The 24,054-nt window shown below is 39.3% G+C and overlaps 1 protein-coding gene across 2 annotated transcripts in view; it reads left to right on the top strand.

Moving 5' to 3' along the window:
• MED12L (mediator complex subunit 12L) overlaps positions 1-24,054 on the top strand; it is a 353,473-nt gene that overhangs the window by 322,962 nt on the left and 6,457 nt on the right. For both annotated transcript variants that reach the window (XM_045584086.1, XM_045584085.1), the window contains exons 39-42: positions 6,014-6,100; positions 7,680-7,909; positions 10,092-10,248; positions 12,313-12,408. In XM_045584086.1, coding sequence (XP_045440042.1) covers positions 6,014-6,100; positions 7,680-7,909; positions 10,092-10,248; positions 12,313-12,408 — 570 coding nt within the window. The remainder of the gene's footprint in view (positions 1-6,013; positions 6,101-7,679; positions 7,910-10,091; positions 10,249-12,312; positions 12,409-24,054) is intronic.

Genomic DNA, 24,054 nt, shown 5'->3' with positions numbered 1-24,054 from the left:
TAGGGCCTGGGTATTTAAACTTGACTCCCTGAGACATTGTTTTAAGATGAACTATTTCATGTGTATTTTGGCTACCCACATCATCAGGCTGAAAAATCTTATCTGTATTGTCTGCCATTTTCTTGCTGTCCCCTTTCTGTAGGACTTCTGTAACTCTGCTGTCTCCCTTCTGGAAGACTTTGACAACATAATGGTAACACCCCTGCTGTCATCTCTTTTCTTTCTTTCTTTTTTTTAAGTAAGCTTTTATAGCATTACTCTGTGAACATCAAAATGAGAAGCGGGTTGTTCTTCTATAGCTGGTAATAACTGTAGTCTTCATTTCACTGTTACTCCCTTAGTTTATGTTTGAGATGGGAATACAAACTCATGAATGTGCAGACCATGTCCAAAATAATGGCATTTATTTTTGAAAGTTTTCCTTTTTGCTTGCCTCATGATTTTCATTGTGTATGGTACAGGAACAGTGGATGTTCGTGCCTTGGCTTGGGAGCATAGACCAGTTTGTGCACCTGCATCTCAGTTCCAATGTTGAACACATCTATTCCTGAGCTCTTGCACTCTGTGGTAACTCACATCAGTAGCTGAGGAACGCATGGCATGCTAAATCATAGGCCAGTGCAAGACAATGAAAACTGTGGTTATGAAACATACCTTTCTCATCCCATCCCACACACTGGCTATTCCAAAATTCTCAACAGAAAGCATCATTTCTATTTCCTTTTCATTATGGAGGATATGTCTTTTCAAGCATAGACCTTGTGCATGCATGTCATACGACTTCACCTTTGCTGCTTTGCCTGGGCTAGCTAAGAATGCATGTTTTGCATTAAATTACTTATAGGTTTCTGTATCAGGTAGCCAACTTACAACATAAACCCAAGAAGCATTAGAATAAAAAAGAGCACACATCTCAGATGTGAATGTAAGTCAACTTGTTTCACTGCCAATTTAATGGTAACATTTTCTATTCATTGGTGAAAATATCCTTAACTGCATAGTCTTCTCTGAAAATATTCATGTTGTTTAATGCTTGTTATGTAGGCAGTTTCTTTAAGTTTTTTTTGCAAAGGAAAGTTTGGACTTTTCTGAAAATCAGTTTTTCTATCAATTTTTTTTTGACACTGTGTTATACAAAGAGCAAGTGAGGGTTTCATTTCAAAACTTGAAATAAAAATATCAAATTTAAAACTTTTAGAGGTTGCTTATAGTTATTGTTCAGATGGTAATATAATTCAGATAGAAAACAATTTATATCAGTCATTGATTTTACTTTAAAAAAAGAATTAGACAAAATATTTTGTCATGTATTTAAAGTCAAAAGGTTTTATAATTTTTAAATTCATTCAAATTAATAAAAATATTAATTTGAATGAATTTAAAAATCAATATATATTAATATATATGTATATATATCCTTGTATTCCTTTTCAATATTCTTATTTTCCTTAAATATTCTCCAATATTAGAAATGTAATGAATGTATATACTCTGCCAGTCATTATATTCATTACTTATGGGCATGATAATAGAATATATTGTAAAACTTTATTGTTGTATGGAGTGTCCTTATTTTAGACTGAATCCAGTTGTTCCAGCAGTTAATCTTACTATTAATTGATTCTTAACCAATTTATGTTTGATATGAAAGCTTTCTAGGAGAATCAAGCATAACTATCAACAGGATCTGTTGTAGTTATAGAATTTTTCTCTATTATCTGAAATCAAAATACACCAGTATGTGGTAAAGACCATAACCTCTGGTTCACACCATGTGTTTTAGTCTTGAGCACTGTTACTCAATACCGACCAAGCTAATAACACAAACAAAACCTTTTTGGAAGATGACTCATAAGACATTAACAACTGGTTTTCATTGGATTACTGTTATTATTATTCCTAAATCAGCATTTTTAGAAACAAAGTCACAAAATCTGTTTTTTTTTTAGGTACAACTCCCTACTTGCAACCCTTAGACATTACAGGGGGGGGGGGGGGGGGGGGAATCATTACTAGTGAGTAGAGTGGATAGGGCATTCCTGGCCCTGTATTGCTGTTGCTTATAATGCTGACTGCCTGCTACCTGGCTGTATGACCAATTCTCCTTTGGGAAGAAAGCTTCACATTCGCTCAGTTGACTGAAGGAATGGTTGCTAATGAAGAGATCAGGGCTCCAGAGAATGAAAATTATGTATGAACACTGATTTTTAATTTACTAGATGCATTAACTTCAAATTATACAAAAGACATTTGAGTCAACATCTTTTTGAGCTCAGACACTTATCTTATTTACTGAAAAATAAAGCAGTAGAGAAAATTGTTCTTATAATGGCCAGGAAAATGAATCAATATTGAACAGTACAGCCTTTTTATTTTTTTAAATTGATTTCAGAGAGAAAGGGATAGAAATAGCAGTGATGAGAGAGAATCATTGATTAGCTGCCTCCTACACACCCCTCACTGGGGATTGAGACCCCAACCCAAGCATGTGCCCTGACTTGGAATCAAACCATGACCTCCTGGTTTATGAGTCGATGCTCAACCACTGAGCCATGCTGGCTGGGCAGCATGGCTTTTTTAGAAGATTTCAGAAAGTGGAAATTTAAAAAAATATAATGGTTTTCTATTTCTCACATAGAGGCAAGCCCAAAGCAAAGCACATGAAAGCAAACTGGAGAGAATATGTGTAGGAGTTTACCTCAGGTAGCAATATAGAGATGGGTTGGTGTATATTAAGAATTTCCCAGTTAGCTGAGGCTTATTCTCTGAGCACAAGGAAGCCAGGTACCTGAGCACGGGAGCTGGATCCAGGGCACAAAAGTGTATGTTTTTCTCTTTCGATGATGTGCTCAAAGTCATATGGCACCTGGCTGAATACACACATTTCATCAAAAACAGCTTCCTGAACTATCCTTTGTACTCATAAAAATACAACGTTATTGTTTCCTCTGATCACTTGAATTAAACAGTATAAATCAAGAGGGGGAAATAGAGCTAATCTCCACATATTAATGCAGTTGGGAGAAATTATTAAAATAATAGATGCTAAAGAGTAAATTTAAAATGAGTTTTCAAAACAAAAGATGGTACTGAAAAATATGGGGCAGTTGAAAAGCACTTGGTAAACTAACTTATGTTTGATTAAAAATAAAGCTTAGAAAGTTTTCTGTAAAGAACAGATACATGAAACACGAATTATGTATACCTAAGTTGACCATGTGTCTCATTTTGCCAGGCATGGTACCTCTTTGTACCTGGTGTCTGGCCAGTTCTAGTCTGGGTGATTAATACCTTCTTGAATAAATGCAATAAAATCATCCTCACATCCTCAGCAAAATTAAAAACCTTGTACTAAATCTTATTCTGTACTTGCCTTGCTCACTCTCACAATACGTTCCTCCTTGAACATTTGTAAAATCTTTCAAGTGACTAGAGAAGTTGTATTCTTTCTTTCCCTAACAAATGGAAATATTTCTATAAATTGAAAGGATGCATTCCTGGCATTATTCTGGGGTGAGGGTAGGGGAGGACAATGAAAGACAAAGAACAGTTGAAGGCCATTTCAGTTCGATGGAAGAGAATGGGGTGTTTTTCAAATAATCCAAGGCAAAAACAGGATAGTAAAGCTATTTGCAGAGCACCTGGAGAGTGCTAGCCAGTTTGAAGTGTCTATAATTTCCTCAGGGAGTATATGTATATCAGAATTGCTTCCTGCACTGCCGAGGTAGGTGATGGGAGGGAACAGAATATGTTCACTAATAAATAGCTGACTTTTAGACAAAACTGGTTGACTGAAAATGCATGAATTTTAGAATATAAAAATTGATTTAAATTTTTTGGTTTTTTTCTCCTTGCTTGAAGTTTTAGTGCTTTTTCCTTAAATGTTAGTGATTTTTAATGTGGAATAGTTTTTAATTCATATTTTTAATTTCCACAATATCAACTGTCATTTGTCAGTAAGAGTGTAGCCAGTAATTCAGATACTTAACTTATCAGTAGTCCAGTTTCCCTCACATGGAAATCATTGGTTGTTCTTTAAGTTTTTCAGAAAGCAAAGGAAGAGTAAAGAGTTAGAAATCAGCATGCAGATGTCACAGACAGGTGTGCTTTCCTTCATACCAATCACAGCCTGTGTATTGTAGATTACACATGGATCTCCAGGTTATAACTCACATATAAGTAATTCATTTTTCTTCATTTTTGTATAAATGATTCATATATAATATTCATAATATACCCGGGACAGGTAATATATATATATATATATTTGTCTCCACAAAGAAGCACAACAATATGTTTCAGGGACCACATGACACTGTCAGGGAGCACTGATTTGATGAGTGACATTTAAAGATCTGGTTGATTTAATGGGCATAGTGTTTTGAAAATCAAATGCCATTGGGTTACTTGGGGGCAATAGTTGTGTGCTCCCAATGGCCACACTGCCATGCATGGTTCTCATGGAGGGACTTGGGACAAGCAAAGTGAGATATAATCGCACTTAGATTAATCAGCTAATGGCTGAGGGCACCTTTATGGTACCCTCTTTTGTAAAGTGAGATTCTTGTTGAATATATGCAGATACTACAGTAGAGACTCTCAGAAACACGTCTGGTCCGCTTATGGGTGGGTGGTCACCTTAGAAGAGGCTGAAACACTTAAGGGCCCCACGTAATCCATGTCGGGGTCAGAAAAAGAGCTTTACTGTCTGGTATATACATTTAATTTCAATATTTTTTAATAAGTCTCAATAGAGATTCTCCTTTTGGTTATTTTTGGGTGAGCTTAAGAGGCTATATGTCCCTAAATAATAAGCACCAAGTGAGTTTTTAAATATTTTCAACCTTAGTATCGCATAGAGAAGCACCTCATCCTAATGGAAGAGCCTGGACTGTGGAGTCAGACTCACCTGAGCTCAGACAATGGCTGGGCCAGGTCTGGGTGGGTGAATCACTGAGCAGTTTAAGCCCCTTGCCCCAAGCTTTTCCTCACTGAGTACAGGGCGTGAGGCTCCCTCCCTGCAGAGTTCCTGCCAGAAAGTGAGAATAAGAGCCAGAAGCCTGTCCCTGGTATATTATAGATCTAGTCAATCTTAAGCTAAGTGTTTATCGCTTTTTCCCTGTTAGCAGTATCTATACTACTTTCTAAGAACATGCACATCTTTTATATAAATGTAATTTAACACTTTTAAAAAGTGAGGACATCTAGTATATAAAAGTTAGTAAAATATCTTAGGATAAACCCATTCTTTATAATTAGCAAGTACATAGGGATGGTAGGAAGCTAGACCTCTTCCTGTGGTTATTACAGCAGCTTCCATGAAGTAGCATCTGATACCAAAGATAAAATAATGCTGCTTTCCTAAATATATTTATTTTCCTAAAGCCAAATTATATTAAATGAGAACTTTTGAAAGATGTTCATTGGTTTTGTTTTATATTGTAGTTGGTTAGAATTGTATTTGCTGATAACTTATACATTTTTATTGGTTGTATTTTAATTGATTATTGGAGTCAGAGGAAATACCAAATTTATTCATTGACTTCTTGGCTAAATAGGCATATTTTAGACCACCGGAAAGAAGGTATCAACACGTTATGAAATTTATATATGGCACTGCTTTCACCACATGGGCTCTTTCCTTTATGGCACAGGGTTTTGATCTTAACAGTTAGTGCCTCCTGACTATTCACGCAGCAGGGCCGGGTCCTGGGTGCACTGAGTACTTCCATGAGCCTCTCTGATGAGCTGACCATTTATTGTTGTGGCTCGTATTTATGTCTGTGCTCTACTTTTGGGGGCAAACGTAGTCTCCTTTGGAAAACATAATAAGTTCAACAATCTCTACACACAGGGAATGGTGAGAAATCAGATTTTATTCAGTTTGGAAATCTGCAAGTTCTGTTTTCACATAATGACATTTGTTGTCATGGGTTGTTGGGGTTATTAAGCAGGAGCTCAAATCAAGCCCTTGCTGTTATGATCAAGAGTTTGCGTTGGCTTTGTTTTGCAGGGCCAGGCCGGGGACCAGGCTGCTCTCTTTGCACAAGCACGGCCCTCCCCTCAGCTCCCCCAGTATCCAGGGCTGCAGCAAGCACAGGTACCCACAGTGGCTTCATAGATGCTATGGATATTTTTAATGGAAAAAGTGGGGATTTTTAATCTCTTTATTTGAAGTGGGAAACCTAGTAAATAGGGTGTCCACTGCTTTATGGGTCTAGAACGTAGTTACTCCACATTGCCAGTGATTGTTGAACAAGTGTCTGGATTAACTTAAAGAACACATATTTTAGGAAATTCTTTCATTGAAAACATAAAGCCAAACCTCTATTAATGATTTTTGTAGGTATTTAAAGGCTTAACAGTCCCAAAATACTTATGTTATAGTACAAAATCATGTCATTCATGCTTGAATTTGTCACATTTAAAGATTGTTTCAAAGAGTATGATAAGAAGGAAATTGGCCTTGGAATCAGACCTTGGCAGCTTTCTTGACAACTTGCCGGCTGTAGAACAATGTCCAAGTTCCTCGGAGTCTTGGCCCCCTTCTCTGTAAAAGAGAGGGCTCATTGTGAGTATTTAAGGCAGCCTGGGGAACTATGCCGCCCTTCAACAGACTCACAGCAGCCACTCAACAATGGTAGGCTTGCCTTCATGCAATGTGATTCTGGAACTGTTTTTCTAATATTTTGTTTTTTTCTGCATCCATATACATTTACCCCATCGCTGCCATAATTAGGCGCTGGGATGTGGATAAAACCGCTCATTGGGACTAGCAGCTCATACTTTATCCACAGCTCAAAGGAGAGTGAGATTGGCCTTCTCAGGCACAGAACCTTACAGGCTGGTTCCATTCATGCTGCCTGCTGCAAGTTCATTACACATTATTCTGTCTTCCAAGCCAAAGCCATTACACTACCTTAAAATATGGTGCTTACTGGATTTGAACAGCAGCCCTCTTCTACTATAATCAGCATTCTATTCTATAAAGTATAGTGATCTAGTGAGCCTCAGGTTTTTTCATTTACGTTAGATGTCAAATTTAGAGAAACAGTCACGTGTATCCTAATAATGCATAGAAAAATGAAGTATTCAGATGACTGGCACAGTGCAGACTGGGCTTCAGTTCATCCAGGACTGGAGGGTAGTGAATAGTCATCCATTACATCCTTAGTCTGGTAAGATATTAATGTTGTCTTTTTATAACTGGTTAGTTACTACGGGCACATTCATCAAATTTAGGGAAGTGACATATTATGAAAGTGTATGCCATTATTTTAATATACGTGAGCAGAGGGGCAGCTCTTCTAAGTTTAGAAGTGGCATTATTGATGCTTGGATCTGTTGAGCACTGATGTCATCTGTGCATAAGAGGAATGGATGCTTGTCCATAAGGAAATATGCGCTTTCTTCCTTCAGAATAAGCAACTAACCTTAAACCTAATCTCTTAACTACGTGAGGATTCTTTTTTTTATTGTATTTTCTGGTAAATCATTATGTAACCAGTTTATTCTGTAGCTTTCTGATTAGCCTCTCTGCCTTCATATTTTGAGTCATAACAACATTTGAGAATAGTGAGTTTCAGGGGGCTTCTCCTGGGTTTATCCCCATAGAGCTTAGCAACAGGAAAGCTGGTGGTAAGTAAAAATGCTGACTTTGTTCCTTGTGCCTCCTGCAGGCCATGCCCCAAGGCTACACGATGTACGGAACGCAGATGCCTTTGCAGCAGACCCCGCAGCAGCAGGCTGGCAGCGTGGTCCTGTCCCCCGGCTACAACTCCAGAGCCTACCCAGTTGCGCATTCCAACGCAGCGCTGATGGAAAGACTCAGACAGATGCAGCAGCCGCCCAGTGGCTACATTCAGCAACAGGCCTCGCAGTACCTGCAGCCTCTGACTGGCTCCCAGAGGTGACACGTTTAGAAACAATGATTGCAGTAGTGGACACGGCTCTCTGTCATGTTTCTTCTAGGGCATGGCACTCATATTGTTTTTGTGAACTTGCATATTTATATGTATTTTAAATTAGGTCATCTTATTTTTAGGAGCACCTAGAGATTCAAAAGAAGTAATGACCTATCTTGTTTATTTTTTTCAAAGCCCCTATATTTTGATTCACATCTTCCATAGAAAGGGTGTAATATATTTAAATAATACCACTATATAGGTTTTTTTGGCTAAAAATATCTAAGTTAAAAAATATTGATTAATGTTAGCTACGCCTTACTAAAATGTGTTGATCAGAGCCATAAAGTCTATGATTGCATTATTCATTGTACCTGGTGCCTACAAGACTTTTCTTAAATTTTAATTTTTTTAATATATATTTTATTGATTTTTCACCAAGAGGAAGAGAGAGGGTTAGAGAGTTAGAAACATCGATGAGAGAGAATTATCGATCAGCTGCCTGTTGCACACCCCCTACTGGGGATGTGCCCGCAACCAAGGTACATGCCCTTGACCAGAATTGAACCTGGGACCTTTCAGTCCGCAGACTCTATCCACTGAGCCAAACTGGTTTCGGCAAATTTTAATTTTTACCTTTTCCAAGTCAGGGATGGTTGTCAAAGCAGGGTCATGAAAGACATCTTCTCAGTTCTTGCTTAATCAGATTCCTTAGATAAAGTATGTAACTTCATTGTCCATTACAGTAGCCAGCAGCCACATATGGCTACTTTTTTAAATACATATTTTTTATTTTTTACAGAGAGGAAGAAAGAGAGATAGAGAGTTAGAAACATTGATGAGAGAGAAACATTGATCAGCTGTCTCCTGCTCACCTGCCATTTTTGATGTGCCCACAACCAAAGTAACATGCCCTTGACCGGAATCAAACCTGGGACCTTTCAGTCCACAGGCCGACGCTCTATCCACTGAGCCAAACCGGTTTTGGCTGGCTATTTCGATTTAAACAAATTAAAGTTCAATTTAAAACTTAGTCTCTCAGTTACACTAGTACATTTGAAGTGGCCAGTAGCCACATGTAGCCAGCAGGGCCAGCATTGAAGATGTGTGACCAGGGGAGTCACACCGGTGACTGTGTTTCAAGGTCCCACACTTGATTCCATGCTCTACTGTTACCTTGAAATTCTAATTTTTTTTAAATATATTTTATTGATTTTGTACAGAGAGGAAGAGAGAGAGATAGAGAGTTAGAAACATCGATGAGAGAGAGTCATCGATCAGCTGCCTCTTGCACACCCCCTACTGGGGATGTGCCCGCAACCAAGGTACATGCCCTTGACCGGAATCGAACCTGGGACCTTTCAGTCTCCAAGCCGACGCTCTATCCATTGAGCCAAACCAGTCCCGGCGAAATTCTAATTTTTGGTCAGGAAACCTTGCAGTTTATTTTGCACCGAGACTCAAAAATTATGTAGTTAGTTTGGTGGCCAGGGCAGATGTAGAATATTTCAATCATCATACAAAGTTCTAGGTATGGCATTAATCTAGAAGAATTAAGTTTCAAACACAATTTTGTGTGACAGTAGATAGCAGCCTAGTTTCATGTATTATCAATGTTGCACACTAACCCTAAGAAATCACTGTTTGGAAAGTGGGCAAGATTGATGGTAGCACATTTGGGAAGATTAAAAAAAAATTGGAAAATAATTTTAATAAGTGGCATCATTGCATATTGCCCAAGAATTTGAATTTTAAAGCCCCAAAGTTCTGGGTTTAAATCCCACCTGTGCCGCTTTCTATCCAAATTACTTGGTATGTTACTTTGCTAGCTCTCTGTTCCGGTATTCGCTTTTAAAGTAGAGGTAACAAAACTACTGACCTCAGAGGGCTGCTGTGGAGAGTCAATGAAATAACACTGTTCAGACTTGACCACAGTGCCTACTCCAGAATAAATGCTCAGTTAATGTCACTTGTTACTGAAAACTATTAGCAATTTTTAATCATGCTTGTTCTTTTTCAAGTGATCCAGATTATTTTAACCCCTGACCTTTATTGCATTTGAATTGTACAAGTAATGATTGAACACAGCCGTTTTTCTGTGAATGTGTGTGATGTGCTTACCAGCGCTGCCCATTGAAAATGTGGCAGTGTGCTTGGGCCTGAAACCAGCTGTGTATTCTTTCCCAGACTGAATCATCAGTCCCTTCAGCAGAGCCCTCTGATGGGTGGAGGAGTCGATGCGGTGCTGACTGCCGCACATCCGAACCTGCCGTCAGTGCCGCTGCCTCAGGACCCGATGAGGCCCAGACAGTCGCAGGTGCGACAGCAGCAGAGGCTCCTCCAGGTACGGGCTGGGAGGTGAGGTCAGTACCTGGCGGGTCCTTAGCAGTCACGAGGAACAACAGGCACTGCAGGCTTTAATTGCCACATTCCAAGGAATACTGTGTATTTGACAGCAGAAATAAAGTGGTGTAATTTCGTTTCAACTTGGCCAGTCTTCCTTTGTGAATCTGACAGGCCATAGCAGGAGCGTATGTTTTGCAGAGCATCCTTCCCCTTTCACTAAGCTTCAAGGTAGCCAATGTCTTTATTTTGGTAGTGTGAGCCTCAGCTTACTCAGTCATTAAATTAGAGGCCATGGAAAACGAGTGCAAAATTTCTTATATGTGTGTTTTTGGGTTTTTTTAAAGCTGTCAAGAGCTTTTATCATATTTCTAAAAGGATCTGTAATCCAAAAAAGTTTCAATAGTACCTTTGGTCTAATTGGATTATGAGAATATTTTAAAGAGATATTTCATCTTGACTGTTAGAATCCAGAGAGCTATCTTTTAATTATTTGAAATTAATTTTAGGTCTCCTAGATAAAGGTTTCTCCCCTTGACACATTTTTGCTTCTAACTTCCTTGTTTAAGAAATATAGGCATTATGTTCACCTGTTCCATTGGTCTTCCTTATGTGTGAGTCTGTCCTGTTGTTGGGTTGGCGATTGCCTGGTGAGTCTGTACAGTGCCCTCTCATCTTACCAGCAGTCCAACTTGAGATGCTTAGTCATTTCACGTTTTACTAAGAAAAGAAAAGCACCAAAAATCAGGGCTCTAGTTCTCCTAGTGTACGGTCAGTGAGGAACAGACCTGCCCACAGGAGGGACAGGAACTTATATTTCCCTCTGGTTCAAAATTTCAGTTTCAAATCACTGAGGAAAGTTATTACATTTATTTCTTTATGTATTACCTTCTGTCTTACATTGGTGTTTTATAAGGCTGAAAAATTGGAAAAGTTGATATTCCCTTTTTACCCCAATTAGCATAGCATTGTAATTTTTTCATTAACAGCACATTTCCTAGAAAAAAAGAGAAGTGGTTTGCTTTTTCCTCAGGACAAATTTTATTTCTTTTCTGGTGACTGAAGTTGGGTTCATTTCTCTTGGCAGAGTTCACAGAAAGTCAGTGTGGGAAACTGCTTCCCTATTGTAAGCATTGTTCACTCGGGGAAACCATCCAGATCTCTGCTTAGATTCCACATCCATGCCCTTTGTCACTTAGTGAGAAATGCCACAGGCAGTAGCTATTCAATTTGTTGCCCGAAAGAAGAAAAATATGTTGGAGGATAGTATACACACCGAGTTGGAAAATGCAAAGAATGAAAAGAAGTCTGGTGCTGTCCTCATCAAAATGAATGTTTGGATGGAGGAAACTGAAGGTCCTTGAGACAGACGGTCTGCTAAGATTTTCCTCTGCATGCTCTGTGCTTCTTCTGTGACTTGGAAGTGTTTCCGAGAGTTCTGTATTTCTGCCAACTGTCACAGATACAATTTATCATTTTATTCTCCTAATTTATACCAGAGTTTCCCACATCTACAATTTCTTTAAAACACACACACACACACACACACACACACACACACACACAACCTAATTTTCTGGAATTCTTTAAGAACAACTCCTTTGATTCCTCTTCCTTATCTATCTTTATTTTCATCTTCCTTAAAAACAAAACAAAACAAAAAAAACCCACACAAATGAATCTTCTGCTCCATCCAGATGTCACAGGAAATGAAAAGATAACTACTGAGCACTCCTTGTCTAACCTAGTGGTTTAAGAAGGATAAGATATGTGGAAGGCAGAGAACATGAAAGGAGTTGACAGTGATTCAGAGCGCATACTGGGACAGTGCAGGACAGGATAGACAGAGAACACTGCAACTACTGAAGGGTGAGGTCCAAGAGGGCTTCATGGAGGAGAGATTCAGGTCTTTCCCTTGAAAGATGAGCAGTTTGGCAAGGCAGCTATGGAAGAGGTTGGTGTGTATTATTTTGCTGCAACAACACAATTAAATAAAAGTCATATGGGAAGAGGAGACTGGAACATTAACCCCTCTGTTTAAGTATAAAATCCTTTTTCTTTCTAGATGCAGCAGTCCCAGCAGACCCCACAGCCCCAGCCGTCCTCACAGCCCCAGAGCCAGCCCCTCGGTCTGCAAACTGTGCAGCCCCAGCAACCGTTGGTAAGGCCTGGTGCTTCCGCATCAAACATGGGGCATTTTTCTTAAAGTCTGTTTGTATTTCTCATGTACCAAAATAGTGTTAAAAATTAAAATAGCCTAAGTATATTCTAGCAATTTCCCTAGAACTTTATCAGAGTGGGATGATATTGATGTTATAGTTGATGTATTAGTTTTCATAGAAAACTACAAATAAATATTTGTGTTTAAGAGATCATACTATTTTTTCCTTTTTTCCTTTTCAAGTTTTTCCAGATATCTCTATGAACTAAAATATTTATATTCAGACACAAAGATACTTTTATAACTTATTATACATATATATGTTTAGAAGATTATCATACTGTAAATTTTTACTATAATTTCAAAAAAGCATGAGAGTGCTTTCTGAAATATTATCTTTATTGATGTAAAAAAAAATTACTGATTCCAGCAGTAAGCATTTGCTACAGGAATTTTCAAGTAACTCATAATTGTAAAATTTACTTCCCTGGCTTTGTGAACCGAACTTTGAAATGTTATGTGCATCAGTAAACATTTGTAAACCTCAGAACTTACAGCAGCCTTTACTTTTGCAGGTGCCATAGCCCTGCTTTATTTTGACTTAATATTTTTCTTTAAATTGCCTCTTTTTCTGTTTTCTTAAATGTATTACAAGAAGGATAATTTTCTCACTGCCATCAGTGGTCACTTGCTACATATTGAGAATACCTGTAAAATAAATACTTACTCTGCAGGTAAGTCAGCAATATGAGCTGTGTGTGAGTACTACCTAGACACAGGGAGCTGCTGCTGCCCATCTTACAGCTTGGGAAACTGGTGTCTTTTTTCAAGATAGTATTTGAATATGGATGGTTTCATAACTTGTAGTAAAGAGGGAACAATATGGCTGGAATAGAGCACATTAGGAGGGATCAGAATAGACTTAGGGGGGAAAGGTCTGATATACACAAGTAGAGCTGCTAAGGGAATATGGTCAGCTGGACTACGACATTCCGTGGACATTTGACAAGCTGGACTACGACATTGGTCAGCTGGACTAAGACATTCCATGGACATTTGACAAGCCCCTATTTTGCTCAGTTTGATCTCCATTTAAAAAGAAATTATCTTTATTGTTGAAAATACTACAGGTGTCCCCTTTTCCCCCTCATTGACCCCTCCACCCTGTTCCTGTCCCATCCCCCAGGCTTTCATCACACTATTGCCTGTTTCCATGGGTTATAGACACCCTATATAATAAAAGGCTAATATGCAAATAGACAGAACAGCAGAATGATCAGTTGCTATGATGTGCACTTACCACCAGGGGTCAGATATTCAACACGGGAGCTGTTCTTAATGGTCAGTGCGCTCCCACAGGAGGAGCACTGCTCAGCCAAAAGCCCTGACCAGGCTCACAGCTGGTGAGCGCAGCGGTGGTGGCTGGAGCCTCTCCCACCTCCCCAGCAACACTAAGAATGTCTAACTGCCAGCTTAGTGAGTCAGCCTAAGCCATTAGTCAGATATCCCCTGATGGTTCCCGGACTGCGAGAGGGTGCAGCCAGGCTGAGGGACCACCGAGTGCACAAATCTTGTGCACTAGGCCTCTAGTATTTATATAAATTCTCTGGTTAATCTCTTCCCACCCCCCTCTCCTACTTTCCTCTGAAATGCATCCATCTGTTGCATGCTTCAATGTCTCTGGTTCCATTTTGTTCATTAGATTCCACATATAAGTGATATCATATGATACTTGTCTTTTTCTGTCTGGTTTAATTCACTTAGCATAATACTCTCCAGGTCCCTCCATGCTGTCTGAAAGGGTAAAGATCCTTCTTTTTTGCAGCTGCATAGTGTTCCATGGTGTGAATGTATCACAGTTTTCATCTGCTCATCTACTATTGGGCACTTGGGCTGTCTCCATATCTCAGCTATCCTATATAATAAAAGCCTAATATGCAAATAGAACATTGTACTTTTGTTAAATAAACTTTTGTATTGGTAAAGAAAAAAAGAACTGCCACTCTGATCTCCATTTTTTAAGGAAATTCTTTATTATGAATCTAGTTTATTTTTAGCTCCTATTTATTTTTAATTATTTTTGACATTTACTACCTTCAAAATGCTTTACAAGTAGAGTAATATATAAACATTCACAGACTTCTCCTTTATCTTCATAGGGGTATTAGCAGGGATTGGCTGTTCCTTACAAATGTGAAAGAGAATCATTCAGATGGGATACTGCTGGCTCACTGTAATGTCTCTCCTAAGAACAAGAAATAATTTTGCATTTTGAAATAATTTCTTTAAAAAACACCACAGGTTGTTTTTTTGTTTGTTTGTTTGTTTTTATTGATTTCTGAGAGGAAGAGGGAGTCAGAAACATCAATGATGAGAGAGAATCGTTGATTGTCTGCCTCCTGCACACCCCCTAATGGGGATCAAGCCCACAATCCAGGCAGATGCCCTTGACCAGAATCAAACTCTGGACCTTTCAGTCTGCAGGCCTACACTCTATCTACTGAGCCAAATCAGCGAGGGCTAAATAATTTCAAACTTATAGAAGAGTTGCAAGAATAATACAAAGTATTGCCAAAAACAATTCACCCAGATTCATTAATTATGAACATTTTGCCACATTTGGGTTTTTGTGGGTTTTTTTAATTAATTTTTATTGTTAAGATTATTACACATGTCCCTCTTTTTTTCTTCCCATAGCTCTCCTCCACATGTTTCCCACCCCACGCCGAGCTCTAGCCACCCTTTTGTCTGTGTCCATAGGTAATGAATACGTGTATATACGATCTTTGTCTAATCTCTTCTCACACCCCTGATACCCTCTTCCCTCTTCCCTCTGAGAATCATCAGTCTGTTCCATTTCCATGCCCCTGATTCTATTCCATTCATCAGTTCATTCTGCTCATCAGATTTTATATTCATTTGATCTTTAGATTCACTTGTTGATAGAGATTTGTTGTTACTTTGTTGTTCATATTTTTTATCTTTAGGTTTTCCTTTTTCTTCCTCTTCTTAAAGAATACCCTTCAGCATTGCATATAATACTGGTTTGGTGGTAATGAACTCCTTTAGCTTCTTCTTGTCTGTGAAGCTCTTTATCTGACCTTCAATTCTAAATGATAGCTTTGCTAGGTAAAGTATTATTGGTTGTATATTCTTGCTATTCATCACTTTGAATATTTCTTGCCACTCCCGTCTGGCCTGCATAGTTTCTGTTGAGAAATTGTATGGGTGTTCCCTTGTAGGTAACTAACTGTTTTTCTCGTGCTGCTTTTAAGATTTTTTTTTTTCTTTTGCCTTTGGCATTTTAATTATTATGTATCTTGGTGTGGTCCTCTTTGGATTGCTTTTGTTTGGGGTTCTGTGTGCTTCCTGGACTTGTAAGTCTATTTCTTTCACCAGGTAGGGGAAGTTTTCTGTCATTGTTTTTTCTAATAGTCTTTCAGTATCTTGCTCTCTCTCTTCTCTGGCACCCCCATAATCTGGATATTGGTACTCTTAAAGTTATCCCAGAGGCTCCTTATACTATCTTCATTTTTTTTTCTTTTTGCTCTTCTTGTTGGATATTTTTTGCTTCCTCACATTTCAAATCATTTATTTGATTCTCGGGATTCTCTAATCTACTGTTGAATCCCTGCATATTATTCTTTATTTCAGTCAGTGTATGCTTAACTTCTGACTGGTCCTTTCCCTTTTTTTTTTTTTTTTTTTTTTTTTTTTTTTTTTGCATTCTCACTGATAAACTTGAAAGTCTCACTAAGATCCTTGGAGGTTTCTAGAAGATTCTTGAGTAATCTTATAACTGTGGTTTTGAACTCTATATCAGTAGTTTGATTTCCTTCATTTGTGATGTTAACGCAAAAAACAAACAAAACAAAACAAAATACCAACATTAAAACCTGTAAAGAATTTTTGTGAGTTTATTTGAGCCAAACTATGGACATATGCCCATATGTTGGGAAGCGGAGCCTCAACAGCTTGAGATAATGCTCCAGAGAATGGCTGGTTACATTTGTATTAATACATTTCAATCAAAGGAGGGACATAGGTGGGTTACATGAAATTCACTGGTGACAGATTAAGGAGGTGAGACAAAGCAAAGTGGAGGAAACCCCTGGGATTGGATAAAAAGTAAAATGATGGACACATACTTAGGTGGGTGTAGGAACCATTAACATGATAATGAAGGAATTTGCGGCATCCCGTCCTGGCACCCACCACATTTGGTTGTGCCCCAGGGGCTCCAGAAAAATGGAAGTTACAAATTACCCAGACATTACAAGGGTATGTTATTATAGATTCAAAAAGAGAGATAGGCTCAGTTAAGGCAAAGGTTGACCTTGTCAGTGAAGATACTGGCCTAGGATTAACTGTCCACCATAATTGCGTTTAGTTAAAGTTTAATTTCAGACCATCCTTTGTAGTTACTTTAGGTCTCTGAGTTTGCAAGACTGCCATGCAGGCCTCCCCTGAGCTTGTCAGGTCAGCATGTGGCCCCTGTTGTCCACAGTGACATGTCTTTGTCTCCACATTTTGGCTGCTTCCCTGTGTTTATTTCTATTTATTGGGTAGCTGCTAAGTCTCCTTGAGTTGATAGGGTAATCTTGTGTAGTAGGTGTCCTATAAGGCCCTGTGGCTCAGCCTCCCCAATCACCTGAGGTGGACACTGTTGGTGCACCCCTTTATGGGCTGTGTGCACAGTTTTGTTGTAGTTGAGCCTTGATTGCTGTCGGTGTCACTATGAGGAATTAACCTCCAGGCCAATTGGCTGTGGGGCCAGCTGCATTCCAGTGGGAGAGCTGCTGTTCAGTAGACACCCTTATGCAGCAGGATTTGCTTCAGTGGGGCTCTGGTGCTCCCTGAGTCTGCCCCTTGAGTATGTCTCTTATGGATGTGAAGAGTTGTAATCTGGTCTCCTACTGACCACTGGGTACACTGGCTCTTGGATCTCCAGGAAGATGTAAAGTCAGCCACTATCTAGGGCCACCCAGCAGGAACTACAGAGAGATCTGCAAATTTCTTATCTTTGTATTGGGTTTGGAAGTGCCCAGATGAGGCCCAACTGTGAAGCAAGGCAGGCTGGTGCTGGTGCTAGTGCTGGTGTTTTGGGACTTTTATTGATAAGTTTGCAGCTCCCTGACCCAACTGCAGCTTGTTTGACAGAGTTTTCACCTGAGAAAGGACAGACCATTCATATGCAAAAGCTGCTGTGCACAGCTTGGGTGGGGTTATAAATTAGGTGGGGCAGGGTCTCTGGGAATCACTGGGATGGAACAAACAGAAATAGCTGGGACAGGTAAGATAACATCCCTAAACGGGCAGTTGAACATCCCTTGAGGGGTCCCAGATTGGAGACCGATCCCAGATTGGGTGCAGGCTAGGCTGAGGGACACCCCCACTCCATCCTGTGCATGAATTTTGTGCACCGGGCCTCTAGTTTCTTCTACATTTTTCTGTGGAAGAAAAGCATTGGGGAAGAAATGGGGTGCCTTTACTGGAATATTACATGTAGCCTCTAGTTTGGGTCTAATTATAGTTCTTAACTTGAAAGATACTTTTAAAGCTATGAGTTGTTGTGATTAAATTAATTCTTAATCAGATGTTAACAGGCCATGATTTTCTTTAAAGCTACTTCCAGCTTTAAAGAAAATAATGTTTAACTCATCCTGCTGTGTCATTTATTTTCATCTTAAATGTAGTTGTCCTAGGTGTGTGACCTGGAAAATATGTTAACAGAAAGCTTTAAAATGTGGCTTTTTAAATTGACTCATTCTTGTGTCATTATCTTATTATACTGAATTGATGCCTTTTAAACATATGCATAATAGTTACTTAAACAATTGCATTAACTTTTAGTCAAAGATCATGTGTGAAATTGTCATATAGTCTTCCTCAAAAACTTATGTTCCATTTAGAGAAATTGAGAAATTTTTCAGAATTTAGGTAATATTATTCTCCTTTTCAAATTAAGAAAATCAGGTCCAGAGAAAGTTAGTGAACCATGTTGCCTTTCTTTGCTTGAATTTGGATTTTTCTTTTCATTATGAAGGGAAAGGAGGTGTAATATTTATAGAAAGAAGTTGGGAAAGATATCCATGAGAGATTTTTATTAACAAGACAGATAAATTTGATATATTTCCTTTTTACTGAATAACTGATGGTGTGCAGATAAAAAAAAAAAATGACTGCATGCAAGTTGCCAGTTATCTTGCAGATAAATGCATACTAAACACTGTAAACTCCAGGGCCGCTGGTTCCCGCTGGGGGTGCCCACGGAGGAGCCTGTGCAGGGCTGCGCTCCATTCATCCGAGGACCTGCAGCTTTCTGTGGTCTCTGTCAAGTGGCAGAGCAGGTTGGAAATAAAGATTTCCTTGGTGCTTTGTGCTTCTGCTCACCAATAATGTGCTCGCAGGTTGTTGCTAGAGCAAGAACTTTGTAGTGGCCGGGAGGCAGGGACAGTGCTTTAGTCCCTGAACCCAGAGAAGTGCTTGGATCTGCATGAGGATTGTCAAATGATTTGTTGGATGTTATAGCAATGAAGGAAGAAACTTCACACAATACCCATAAGTAAAGAACACAGTTCGGAGGGCAAGGTGACCAAACCCGCTGTGAGGCAGGTACATCGCTAACCACAGCAGCCCCGCCACCAGGTGACCAGTCAGGGTCTGCTTCTGCTGCCAGGACAGCCCCAAGGAAGTCGCTTTGCCAGACAAAAAGATTCAGTTAAATAGAAATTATTAGTTAATGATGCATTTCCTTTAGTAATAGTTGAGCAAAAATTTAATATTCTTGAACAAATGTATGTTGTTAAAAAACATTTAGAGATCAGACAAAATATACATAAAATTTTTTTTTTACTACATGTAATACTTTAAACAATAAAAAAAACATTTAAAATATAAAAATAATTATTTTTCAGCCATAGTTGGTTTGGTTCAGTGGATAGAGTGTCAGCCTGCGGACCAAAGAGTCTCAGGTTCCATTCCAGTCAAGGGCACATGCCTGGGGTTGTGGGCTTGATCCCTGGTGGGAGGCATTCAGGCGGCAACCAATCAATGATGCTCATCATTGATGTTTTTCTCTCTCTCCCTCTCCCTTCCTTTCTGAAATCAATAAAAATATATAATTTTTTAAAAAAATTTCAACCCTCACCCAAGGATATGTTTTTGGTGATTTTTTTAAACTTTATTTATTTATTGCAGAAAACTACTTTCTTAATTTTATTTGAAAAGTACACAAGGTCACAAAGCTAGAGTAAGTTCTTACTTTTTTAACCAAATTTGTTCTTACAAAGTTCAAAATCTGCACCATTGGATATTTAAGCCAGGCATTTTAAATACAAAAATCATCTTTGAAACCGACACTATCAGTTCTCTACTTGCATATGTTAAGTGTCAAAATATTTTTTCTCAGTAGTACAAGTTTATTTATTACAAATGTTGGCAATTAGGGGTGAGAATAAGTGAATCAGTGAATTGCGGTTCTTTTGACACTTGCATCATTAAATAAGTTAGTAGAAAATGAGTATTTCTCCTTGACTGGAGCCAATCCCAACAGATATTTTCCACAGTCAAATTACAAAGCAGGGTACTTTTTTTTCTCCACTTGATTTTTAGAGTGTGAGAAACTGATCAGTTGCCTCCCACATGTGACTTGACTGGGGATCAACCTTTTGGTATATGGGAGTACACTCCAACCAACCGAGCCACTCAGCCAGGGCCAAAATACTTGTTAATATATCCCTTTTAGTTCAGGAGAGAATGTGTTTACTGGAGGAAAACTATGCCTGTTGACCTATTCCACTTGATGGAGATTCAACTTAAGCTCTGTAGTTGCAGTGAGAACATAGCTCCATCCCTCCTCAAAGTGCGAGGGTGAGGGAAGTCACCTGCCTTGTTGCTAATAAGGGCATCACAGTGCCCAGGCACAAGAGCACTGATTCACTGCAGATTCCTGAGGGCGTGGCTGGCAACAGGAGCCTGTCTTTGAAGGCTGGGGTCTTTTTGAGAGTGCAGGACAGGACAAAAGGGAAATGTTCCGGGAGGATTAACATCTGCAAAGGGACAGCTGGGAGAAACCATCATCAGCGCCTGCATGGATGGAGTTCAGGGAGACCTTACCCTGTTTGCTCATTACATTCCAGCAGGAAGATTAGACATACACAGATGGCGGTTGTAGGCCCTTGGTTGACCTGTTTTCTGACCCATTTTGGACAATTTAAAGTTCCAACTTTCACTACAAGCCAAGCATCAGATCATGGGTTTACAAAATACAGATTGTCAGCCTCAGAAATCCTAATTCAGGAAGTCTGGGGAGGAGTCCAAGAGGGTGACTCCTTAGATTTCGCCTGGTGGTTTTATGCTCCTCTGCCATAGACAGGGCTCATCCTTTTGCAGGAGACATTCAGTGACTTGGTTTGAAATGCTCAGTAATGGGGTTTCTGAGGGGAGTTGGTGGCATTCTTTCTTTTCCCAAGAAAATTGCTCATGCAATCTCTTGCATGCTCATGAACATAAACAAATTAAAACCAGCTGCATTTAGTGCCAGGTGGCCTTGAGAGGAATGTGGTGAAGCACCACAGCTGAGAGACTGGAGATGATGGATCATCCCATCAATTTCCTCCACTGCTCTCAGCGTTATTGGCCTCTGAACCCTTCACATGCAAAAGCTTTTGTGTCTATCAGTATTTACTTTACTAGAAATTAAAACAAATATTAAAATTATTTTTTAATTCTAAAATAAAATTATATATGAAAAGGAATAACATTTTAATGAGAAAATGGGTGTATATTTCAAACTAAAATATTAGTGAGAATGACATTGTTTTACAGTTTTGAAAACTTCAATGTCTGAGTTAAAAAGGCATTCATTTTGTTGCAGTATCACACATTATTATCCTCTGGAAAACTGCATAGTACACTCATGAGAAAATGAGTGAAAAAGCAAATAATTTCTTAGTATTATGAAAATGGTTTTGACCTTGTAGGCATCCTAACAGAGTCTTGGGGTCCCCCCAGAAATATTATCTCTTTAGGCCACCAGTGGGCCACCCACCATTCTCCAACAAACATATGCACCCACATGTGTTCCTGGGCACTTGTGCACAAGCACTAGCTTCTCAGGGACCTAGTTACTGCCTTGGCTCAAAAAAATAAAATTAAATATCTGAGATCATTACAGTGTTTCATTCTCAAAAACCTCTTGAAGCAGACTTTAAATGAATGTAGAGAAGGCAGCTAAGTGTTTGTTGAATGAGCAAATGTTAAATGTTTGTGTTGTGTACCTTAATCAGCTAATAAGATTAGACATATTTTCAGCCAACCATTTAGAATCTGTGATTATAATCAAATAAATTAATATTTGGAAATTAACATTCCAATTAAGAACAGCACTAGATTGTGGTTAGGATCATGAGCTCTGACTCAGAAAGATTAGTCTGAATTCCAGCCCCAAAATTTGCAGGAATCATGGACAAGTGACTTCACTTGTCAAAGCCTCCACTTCCTCCATTGGGGGAAAAAAGGGGCTTCACAATTTCTTATATACATTCCCAAAATTCAGACACTTGTGAGAATGGAAATTTTATTTATAACTCATTGAACAGCTAAGCCTGACCTGATTAATTTTGTAATAAAAGCTGACCTCTGACCTGAAGGGACATGAAGCTCTTTTTATTTGTCTTATTTGGTATAACTGTTTGTGTGGTTTGCTGCAGAGATTTAAAATGTTTGATTATGGAGTACTGTCCTAGATCTTGCTTGGTTTATGTATTGTGAATGTTTCATAGGAAATCATATGTCTACTGAATTTCATAACACACATGCCCAGAGTTTGTGTGAGAGACTGAGGGTGGTATTATCCTTTCAGGGTTAGCTGGGCTCATGTATACAGGTGCTGTCTGGAACACTGCCTCACACATACAATTATATTAGCTTTTGTTAAAGAAATAGGGTCTATTTCCAAATAAGCATAGGAACCACTGAATAGAAAAGAAATTACTTCATATTTTATGAACGCTTTCACATTACTGAAAGATGGATTTTTGTTTTCCCTCTTGATTTGCACAGTGGGGAAAGTGGCAAGCTGCTCTTTTCCTTCCATGCGCTGGGGAAATATAATAGTAACATTGGTGGAAGTGCATCTTTCTTGTTACGAGGCAGGTTTGGAAATTAAAGGCACTTACAGTTTCTCCTTCTGTCCATTTTTTCTGAGCACCTACTATGTGCCTGGCACTGCTGGACACTAGGGATAAATTAACAGACAAGCCCAAGTCTTTAAATCACTCAGAGTCTGGTGTGAGAGAAGTAGGTGGACCAGGTGTTGTGAGAAATATTCAGCTTTAACAGAATCAATCCAGTGATTCCCTGTAAATAGGGTTGCCAGATGAACTAATTTCAGCTTCAGGTAAACAATAAATAACTCTAGAATTATGTTCCAAATATTGTATGGAGCATACATAAATGCAATATGTGTCCCATGAAGTATTAGGGACATACTTAGAACTAAAAAAGTAAAAGTGTTGCTTATCTGAAATTGACATTTAACTGGGTGTTCCATATTTTCATTTGCTAAATTGGGCAACCTTAAATATAATTCTGGGCTATTTTCACCCATAGCAACAAGCTCTGAGGAGAAAATGTATGTTTCACTCATATTGGGTAATTGAGTTTTTTTTAAAAAAGACTGTTTACAGAGGTATGGGTAGGTTAAGGGAAACCAGGCATGGTGAAGGGCCTCAGCCGGAAGCAGTTACACCCCCTGTGCTCTGTGGCCATGGTATAAGGAGAGAAAAGGAGAGGGCCGCTGGCAGGAGCCATGGCCTTCCCAGAGAGAGATGTGTTCCACCAGCAGAGACCTATCCTGGAGGAAATTGGCAAAAATAAAACTGGACTCTGCTCCCTTCCAACTATACCCTGCTTCTCCCTGCAGTTTCCAGGGGCTGTGCCTCCACTTCTAGACGGAAGAGCTAAGGGCCAGCCTGGCCACTCTCCATCCAGGAGGCTGGTGGAGGGCCCCAGGGGGTGGGGCGTGGTCAGGTGAATGAGAAATAGGCAGCACAGTTCTGACATGTACATGTCAAGATGGCCTTGCAGAACACGTCCTCTTATCATAGTAGTTAATGGCCAGGTGGAGGGAAGGGGGAGAGGGAGAGAAGGCAGGCGTGAAAAGGAAGAAAAGCTCGACAGTCTGAAATTTACAGGTTAGGAGAAAAGTAAATCAGCACTACCAGGGATTTAAGTCTAAGGTGATTTCACTTCCACCAGACAGAATTTTTTCCCTCTAGAACAGTGATCGGCAAATTCATTAGTCAACAGAGCCAGATATCAACAGTACAACGATTGAAATTTCTTTTGAGAGCCAAAATTTTTAAACATAAACTTCTTCTAATGCCACTTCTTCAAAATAGACTCGCCCAGGCCGTGGTATTTTGTGAAAGAGCCACACTCAAGGGGCCTAAGAGCCGCATGTGGCTTGTGAGCTGCAGTTTGCTGACCACGGCTCTAGAAGAGCCACCACAATTTCTTGTATCAACTTAATGGGCAGAACCAGGGCACATGGGCCCTCATCTGTGCCTGCACTAGAGCGGCCCTGGAAGTGAGCACCTCCTCAGAGTTTGTGCCCTGGGTGCCCAGCCCTGCCCAGCCTTC

The sequence above is a fragment of the Pipistrellus kuhlii genome, unplaced genomic scaffold (genome assembly GCF_014108245.1).
Source record: "Pipistrellus kuhlii isolate mPipKuh1 unplaced genomic scaffold, mPipKuh1.p scaffold_m20_p_2, whole genome shotgun sequence".
NCBI lineage: Eukaryota > Metazoa > Chordata > Mammalia > Chiroptera > Vespertilionidae > Pipistrellus > Pipistrellus kuhlii.
This window is presented reverse-complemented; position numbering and strand designations above follow the sequence as displayed.